General features: G+C 37.4%; 1 protein-coding gene across 1 annotated transcript; it reads left to right on the forward strand.

The window, feature by feature from the left end:
- The first annotated feature begins 5,144 nt into the window (after positions 1–5,144).
- LOC128000046 (growth arrest-specific protein 1-like) lies at positions 5,145–7,938 on the forward strand. Its single transcript, XM_052592233.1, has one exon. The coding sequence runs from the start codon at positions 5,680–5,682 to the stop codon at positions 6,478–6,480; it is 801 nt and encodes a 266-aa protein (XP_052448193.1). The 5' UTR covers positions 5,145–5,679; the 3' UTR covers positions 6,481–7,938.
- The last annotated feature ends 1,464 nt before the right edge of the window (positions 7,939–9,402 follow it).

Here is a 9,402-nt window from a genome sequence, read left to right on the forward strand (position 1 = left end):
TCTGCCCACTTTGGATGGTCAAAATAACACTTTGCTTGAAGCTGTTGTGTAATGCATGATAAAGGATTAATAATTGTATTTAAAATGCATTAAAAAGCATTTTTCAACCATAATTGTAACCAAAGTTAAAAAGCGTTATAAAAATGCACATTCCTTGTTGCAGCTATTATTGTTTTCTGTTTTGTTTTTGTCCTGTGTTTAAAATACATTATACTTTCTTAAAAAAATGAATAGATAAGTATTATAATGTATTATGATTAAACGTATTCATGCATTAAAAATATATTTGTAATGCATTATATATATACAGACTTCAAAAGTGCTTAAAGATGATCTGTTTTAAATTTTCAACTTTGGATTTAAATTGTACGTGGAAATGTATTTATCTAGATCAAGAAAACATTATAGAGTGACATGGTGAGTTACAGATAGTGGCAGTTAGAAAGTGTCCATAACTGCCCAGCTACCTGTTATTAGCCTGAGAATCTTGTTTACAGCTAGAATCATTCTATGTCAAAATAATGAAATGTTTTGCAGGCAGAGCTTTGCTTTATATACACATGATTATGCTTAAAGCTGGAGACCAGATTTAGATTAGTTGGGCTGAGGGTTGTACAGATAACAGAGAAACCAGTCAGGATATTATAATCATGCATATACACAACAACACAATCAAACACACCCTATTATTCTAGGCTATCCTGTAATAACCCTACACAATAATTTGCCATGTGTAAATCTATGAATAACTAGATATTACATGTCTAATTGCTATTTAAAAGTGCCACTTTTTTTAAATTCATATAGCTCAATGCATAATATGACTTCTTATTGACTGTAGAGGCAAGATTCTCAAAAAAAAATCCTAATCCAAAGCGACTTAGATGATTCATAGGCCTGTCATGGGAGTTGCGAAAATTGTATTTTGACAGATGATTGTGGATTGCAGAGTAAAAAAAAAATAAAAATAAAAAAATAATTTAAAAAAATTTAATAATAAATAATAAAAAAATACCTGGAAAGATAGAAACCCAGCTGGAGTAAAACTTTAATTTTAATAGACATATAATAATGTGTAATATAAAGTGTTTTGTCTCGTTTTATATACAATACAAAAAAGTTTTGGGTCTACAGGAATATGTTTTTAAAAGCAGCTTCTTATGCTCATTAAGCCTGCATTTATCTTATCAAAAATACAGTAAAAACTGTTATATTGTAAATTAAATTGCAATTTATAACTTATAAGTAACTCTGAATATATATTAAACTTTAATTGATTTCTATTTAATTAAAACTAGTCCTTAACATTGATGTGGAAACCATGATGTATTTGTAACATTATGAATGTCTTTCCTGTCATTTTTTATCAAATTAATGCATCACTACTGAATAATACTATTAATTTCTTTTTTCCACAATAAATAAATAAATAAAATAAAAATAACCCCAGACGTATGAATTATTATGTATCTCTATTCCCCTTTCTCTCTATTATAGTCATTACCCTCTTCTGAATGCTCTTAGCAACAGGTAAATTACATTTAATGGAAGCTTCTTAGGTATAGAATATGACTGCTGTTGTAATCTTAAAAAGAAAATGTATTGCTCAAGGCCTTGCCATATGCAGTTTATTTAGCATGTGCCTGTGAGAAAGAAAAAGGGAGAGAGAGAAAGCTAGTGAGATGCAATTATGTGGGCCTGAAGTGATAGCTGATATCATCTAATCCAAGCGGTAAAATAAGAAGGGCCGGGCTCAGCTCCACAGCTGCCCAGAAGGAACACGTGGCATTTCTCAAATGAGGAAGAGAGCGAGAAATTGCTCATACAGCTCGCACATGGGAATGAAGGGAAATAAATTCTGACAGAGAGTAAAAGGGGGCTATGAGTTTAACCATTCTTCCCACATCTGTTTATTTAGATAATAATCAGTTATTCAGTCATTCAGTTATTCTAAGTATTGCAGTGGCCAGCGTTTAGGCCCACAGTGATCGTTTAAAATAAAGTGGCCCCATAACATATCAGGGGCCATGGACATAATGTACCAAAAGGGGAAATCATGCTAAAGTTTTTTTGCATTACCTGACTACAGTACATCGTTCTTTACGTCTCCATAACCAGAGAGGTCAGGGCAGGCTTTTTGCAAAAACTGGGGGCAGAGGGTCAAAGGATAGGGTTATTGCGGAGGCCTGCATGCCAATTTTGACACTTACCCTTTACCATCACAAAGTAACTAAAGGTTCGGCGAGCGTTTGTTATACAAGCTATGGCTCTTTGAAATACCAATATAGGGCCAGTATTAGAAGGAGTTTGAAACAGGCTTCAGAAATCCAGAGAACATTTTCCCACCATAGCCACAGCTTGACAGGTGTGGTTATATTTTATTTGGCTGTGAATATTTTAAACTCTCTCAACTAATATGCTTTTAAAGTATTTGTGTAATGAATGCATCTTGCCAAAAATAACAACACATAGGCGAATTAACTTTTATATAAGAATAGCAGAGCAGTGCATAATTGCATGTGGGTGTGGGAAACAACATGGGCCAATAATTTAGTGCAAGTTTTAAGAAATTACTCATCGGATTTATTTGTACACCTGACCTCATATCCAAAGTTTTAATTCTGAAAGAACAAGTCTTACATCTGCGTTTTTGCATGACTTCAGCATTGCTCTTTGATTTCTAAAAATAATTAATGCCCATAAAGAATGTTTGTGTCTGCCACTCGTTTCTACTGTCAGGTTTTGTTGTGTCTCATGCAGTAAAATTCTTCCATGCTGCACTCCATGTTTGTTGGATTAAGGTCATGTCTGTGAGGGGTTATGTCTTTATTGGCTGGGCCCATATGCACACATGGAATTCTTCCCCTCTTTGCAATGGTATGACGGGCCCTTAGGCCTGAATAAATAGTCACTTATAGTATGGAAAGGCAAGGAGGCCATGTGTTGGAACAGCTGGTCTGTCTGTGTGTGTGTGTGTGTGCGCTGATCAGTGGAGATGACATGGCCATGGGTTCAAACAGAACTTGGCAAGATACCCGTCCTCCTATCTGGTGTCAGTCAGAAGATGGGATGGCAGCTGATGGCAGTGCTGGAATGGAATGAGAGTGAATGAGGTTTTTAGTCAACATCAACATCATCCCTGACTGTGATATTGATGTCTGGATTCCAGAGGAGGCTACACATAGATACAGATTATACTCCCTGAAAAGCTCAATGCCTTAGTGTTGGGTTCTGGCTTTGTATTATTCATGACAAAGAAAGGTTTTGAGAAAGGTACTGGTTTTGTTACATTTTGAAGCTTATTTCCCAATCGACTTCAGCAGCAGCTCATTTCTAAACAGTTCTGGACAACAGTATAGGCCAGCTGTCTGTATCTCTATCATGGCACTAACAACAGTTGTTGGTGTTTTTAGAGCCCCAATAAAACCAAAAGCAGCTGTGCTGTCACAACTTCCTGTAGGAATGTTATTTTCATTTCGATTATAATTTGGAACCAATCCTATAAGAAACTGCTAAAAATCAATTAGGATCCAACTGTATAAACTGAAATGTCACTTTTCCCCCCATATAGGATAGTTCCAAAATATGTCAGAAATTCGATTAATAATACTTTAGTATTTACTTACAGTTTCTGAATGGAGCTAAAACTTGTGCAAGAAAAAAAAAATGTGATATTGCCATTTAACACTGTACAGCATCTTGTTGTCTTCGGAGCCATCTTTATTGTTTGGTTTCTGCGTTGTCTCTCTTGTTTGCACTACTTGTGTGAATCAGTGGGCAGGGCTAAACAGGAAGTGATGTAGAAGCATGCATTGATTTTCTTTTGAGGAAGCACTGAAGCAGGGTTTAGCCATACTATTATGTCATAAAGTAGCACATTCCACAACCTATCGTTTTGGCAGATTGACTCAAATATTAGCTGTTTTTGAAAAAATAATGTGAGTGCATTCTAACTGCAGCACGGGCGAGTTTTTGTTTGGGGTCATCCATCAGGGTCAGGAATTTGGCAACAGTGCCCCATGGATTATTGTAAGGAATCTGTTTCTAATTAACGCCTCCAAAAGTATAAGAAAGGTATTCTTAGATAAGAGCAAAAAATAAAAGCCATGCACATTCTTTTAGCCATATAAGGTGTTATTGAGTTTAAACCGTATTAAAATTCTAAACATAATCTGTGATTTTTACCTTTGTCTTAATGATTGCATGATAGCTGGTAACATTTGAATACAGGAAAAAATATTAAGCAACAAACATTAACATATATACGGTACTAATATATTAGAGTGTGGAATAAGAAATCATTTATGTTAATTTCAATTAACCTTTTAACTAATAATAATTAGTTCTTACAGGAACATACATATCTGTATAAGGGATTCAGTGTGCTTTGCTTTTGCTGTATCAACACGCATCAGCACTCTGTTTAATTATTTTATAATGCCAGTGCAAAATATAGTTTGAAAGTGACAGTAAATACATTAACAATGTCACAAAAGATTATTTATATTTTTAATAAACGCTGTTTCGAAGGCTCTTACAATTTTTTACTTGATAAAATCCTGGAAAAAAACAATGGCTTTCACAAAAATAGTATGGAGCACAACAGTTTTAAACTTTGATAATAATGATAAATGTTTTCTTGAGCAGCAAATCATATTAGAATGATTTGTGAAGGATGATGTGACATTGAAGACTGGAGTACTGGCTGCTTAATGCAGTTTAGCCATAACAAAAATAAATGTAATTTTATTAAAAAAGATATTTTTAATCTTCTAAATATTACATCCATAGTGAGCCTGAGAATACATTAAGAAATCTTACTGACTCAACAGATTATCTTGAAAAGCATTGATAAGCATTGAAAAGCAAGAAAGTTGCTGGTTGTTTGTTCCGATTCTTGCTAAACACCGAGTCTCTGTGATCAATATTCGTGCACAGTCACCAAATCAACTGTGGTGATGCTCAAGAAGACGCGTCAGTCATATTCGACCAAATCTGAGAAACGACAGAATAGTTGGTCTTTCTAACTCGTATTCTGCTCTGAGGTAATCCAAACCTTTTGGAGAGAGACCATTCCTGACCCATCATGCCCCACCCCCATTCTCCCTCCCCTAACTTGACGTCGAGATTTGCAACAACAAACGGTCTGACCAATAGGAATCTCCGAAACTTCCGCAGGAATAGAATGGATAAAGCTAAACTAGCGGGTCAGAAGGGGGCCAGTGTGTGAATTCGAATGCCGTGTTATTATCTGTTCTCGTCCCGATTCGTGCTTAATGACGGACGACAAGAGCCGAATTGATCGGCTCAGCCGGGGAAGCGTGACGTTAGTAGCTCGCGAGCGCATTCGGATGTGAGCGAGAGACACCAGAGGACGAGTTCGTGATCCTCTCTTCTGCCCACAAGAAAGACAAGAATCACCGCACTGTCACACGGACACAACCGGGAAGATGGAGTGAGCAACCCGTTTGCTGGAAATTGCACTTTTGTAATTCAGGCATCTTTTAAAAAAACATGGATTACAGGAAAATGACTTTATAGATTCAACGCAATTGTGGAACAAACTTTTTCTTTTGGATGGACCTTGCAAATATGATCTGAGCTGAGGGATTTGTTCCTTACTTGATGCAATGGAAATATGAAATATGCATGCTTTAAAACGGACCTGACGCCAGCCAAATGATCACAGACTTCGACATGGCAACTCGTGCAGGTTTGGTTCGTGGCGCGCGATCATTCACTTGGCCTTTCGCTTGTGTGTTGGTGTGTTTTAGTTGTTTTTCCATCGCCTCCTCCAACCGCCACGGCCGTCGGTTGATTTGCTGGCAAGCGATACTGAACTGCCAGTCGGAGCAGGAGTGTCATTACGCTTATGACCAGTATTTGCACGCATGTGACTCGATCCTGAGCGGCCAGAGGAAGAAGTGTCCCAGTCACTGCATCTCGTCGCTGGTGCAACTCAACCTGACCAAGAGCGGCCCGGCGCTGGAGGACTGCAGCTGCGCCTCGGACCCCCGCTGCCGGGAGATTAAACGAGCCATCGAGCCGTGCTTACCCAAAACCAGCAGCATGGGCTGCACCGAAGCCCGGCGCCAGTGCGAGAGGGACACCCAGTGCCGAAGCGCCATGGGCGATTATTTACGCCACTGCGGGAAACTCTTCAGCGGCTCCAGCTGCTCGAACCCGTGCCGCAATGTCATCGGGTACATGCGCAAACTTCCCAAAGCTCAACTTCTGGATTCTTGCGTCTGTGATGGTTTAGAGCGGACTGTCTGTGAGTTTATCAAAACTAGTATGAAAACGCTTTGCTTTGGCTCTCCCCCCGTGGATGAAGAAGGCTCCAGTGGGTTGGACGATGATGAACCCGATGATGAGGATTACCCAGAGCCAGAGTCCACGAGGAACACAGGTTCTGCTTTTGTGGCATGTTCTGTTTTGACTGTGGTGGCATCCATTTTGGCTCGAGTGCCGCTTCCTTGATCATTTTGAAGTCGAGTTAATGATCTGCTCCAACGGCTTTTCGGGAATAGTGCATTTTGTCATTTTCTCCTGCTTTCCAGTTCGTTTTATGTCGTGCTGTTGTTTAAACATTTATTCCTTAAAACGGTCTAGTCTTTATTTTTATGTATCGCAAGCAATCCAATAGTGACTCTCATAATCAACTTTTATCAGGTGTTCAATAAGTGCTAAGGTGCTTGTTTTTTTTTTTTTCTCTTCTACTAGTTAAAGTAGTTTTCCCAGTGTCTATCCCATTTTTTTTCTAGTAAACTTTATCTCACTAGTTACTTGTTAGTTACCTTTCACTGGTCATATAATGACAAGTCAGATCAGTATGCTGAAAATCTAAATAGAGTCTAGCATGTGCCAAATACTTTCTGAACCACAACTCTGCATGGAAGTTAATGGCAAAAATCAATTTCATACCAGTAACAATTGATTCGTTACTTGACATGACTCGGGATAGTGACTTGTAGCAAAATAATTAGGAATTACACTGAATTAATAAATACTATTTACTAAAGAATCCAGTGTTTTGAAGAAAATGTCATTGTTGAATTACTTGATAGAAAAAAGCACTAGTAACATAAAAATATGAATTAGTGAGCTTTAAGGCGTACGTGTAAACACAGCTCGACATGATTTTGTTCCAAAGAGTACAAGTTAATCTTTGTGTGACACTGAGGTGCAGCTCTTATCCAGAAATTGTCACATTGTAAATGTGTTTTGATTCACTGTGCTGATGATTTACAGTTACAGATTCAGCGCAGGTGAACAATGCTTTGTCTAATGAAAGTTTTTAACTATCAAGCTCAATTTCTGATTCTGAAGTTAAAAGCAGGGATACAAAGTACTTTAGGTCAGTCAACTGCCTTAAACACCAGCTTGCCTATTTCAAGTGCTGTTTTGTAACAGACAAATGTATTTCCTTAAAGATATAGAAAAAGTTTATTTTGTTACCTAGACATTTTAACCGTGAAAGTTGTAATTATAAAATTGTGCACTGCCAATATAAAACAAATTTTTTAAAAAAATATGTAAAGTATTTTTATAAAGTTGCAAATGATTTTGGATTAGTTCCTTCTGTAAAAATGTTTGGAATGCTGGAATGAATAAGGAGTAGATCTCCATTTTAGCTGGTAACATTTGATACATCTTATGAAAGTCATAGAGCTTCAAGACAGCAAACTTTATTTTTTTTCTTAAAGTAACCTTCAAAATAAAGGGTGATGATTCCAGCTTTAAAGGGAAGTATATTTTTTTGTTGTGTTGTAATTATTTCTCTTTTAAGATATTGTACAGTGTACAGATTGTCAGAGAATTTTTTAATTGTTATCTAAGATGAACTATTGACAAAAAATGTCTAAATGTCTAAATTCACTGTATGACTGCCTCAGTGATGTTCTTTTTATAGAAGGCATAAAAACAAAAGTACAACGACTTGAACCGAGTATGTGTAATTCTTTTTATGTTTGTCATATTTCATAGTGTCATTACAAAGTTTCACTGTATCGACCCCATGCATGGATTACGATGCTAAACCTAGATTATGTGAGCTAGCACAGGACATCTTTTCAGGAACAGATTAGGTATCACACACATAAGGAGCTTGAAGCGCTGACACACGACTTAGCAAACACAAGTGTTTGCTGAAGGCATAAACTCTGATATTTGGATATCTTTAGAATGTGAACACAAAAGCCCGAGTTGCTTTTCCCTGGGGTGTCCGTGTTGCATCTGGGCCAAGACAGACAGCGGTTTATTTATTTTTCAATCACTGTGTTTGTTTAAAGGCTCTTGTCTGCACGCCACTACTGTATAAAGCAGGACTTCTTCTAAATTAACAGAGAAACAGTAGCAGAACAACACAATCTGGGGCTTGATGGGTGCATATATGCGTATATTTTTGCATCCATGTAACTTTTTTAATCATGTTCATCTAGGCCTCTCTCTGTCTCTCAGCTGTCTCTCAGCTCCACGCTGTTAAAATCCTCCCACTCTTGTCACCAGGGTCTTCAAATGGCGGTGATGGTTGCAAAATGTTTAATTAGAGTGGGGAAAAGGGCCCTTCAGCCCACTGAATGGAGTAGAAGTCGAGTGGCACTTTTGTCATGGTAATGTTAAGCACATAATAGTTCACCAGCACAATGCCCAGGCACTTCATTCCTCTAGAGCTCGCTGACACCTCTTCAGAGCCGAACCACAGGGTGGCATGTGGGAAAGATCCACTGCTCCCCGGTCCACATACTCTGTGCAGTCCCCACTGCTGCTTATGTACTTCATCGTCTTTGGGGGGTAATCGAAGACCACGTTGTTTCCCCTCTTGCACTCGGTTTCAGTCCATGCAATAGAGCCCAGCATGTGTCATATGAAATAATAAAAGAGCACTCAGAATGGCCAATAGGATGGAACAATTGAAATCGAGCATCTAAACTAGTCGCAGACTACAGCCATGGAAGTGTATTTCAGAATAATGCGTTTTCAGCTGATGCCTGCAGATACGAAGTCTGATTTTAGACAATACAAGAAAGGAAGTGTTTCAGAATGTTGAATTAGGATAAAATATATATATATATATATATTATTGTTATTATTATTATATTTCTACATTTATTTATTTTTTTTCAGTGTTCACATTCAATGAAGGTTCTATTTTAACAAAAAGAAAATGTTTACATTAAAAGTTATTATTAAGATATTATATATCATTATTAATTTAGATGCACAAATTGTCTTGAGGCCGTTCACTACACTTGTGTTTTCAATTACCTCTTGGAAAAAAAAAAATTGTTCCACGTCCAAGAGGTACGGAAAAAACGACAGGAAATCTCACAGCAGGGCGTTTGAGTTATATTTCAGCAACATTTTGCAACTATTCCTTAGCCCATAACATTTCAATAGTTT

Source organism: Carassius gibelio, chromosome A5 (genome assembly GCF_023724105.1).
Source record: "Carassius gibelio isolate Cgi1373 ecotype wild population from Czech Republic chromosome A5, carGib1.2-hapl.c, whole genome shotgun sequence".
Classification (NCBI taxonomy): domain Eukaryota; kingdom Metazoa; phylum Chordata; class Actinopteri; order Cypriniformes; family Cyprinidae; genus Carassius; species Carassius gibelio.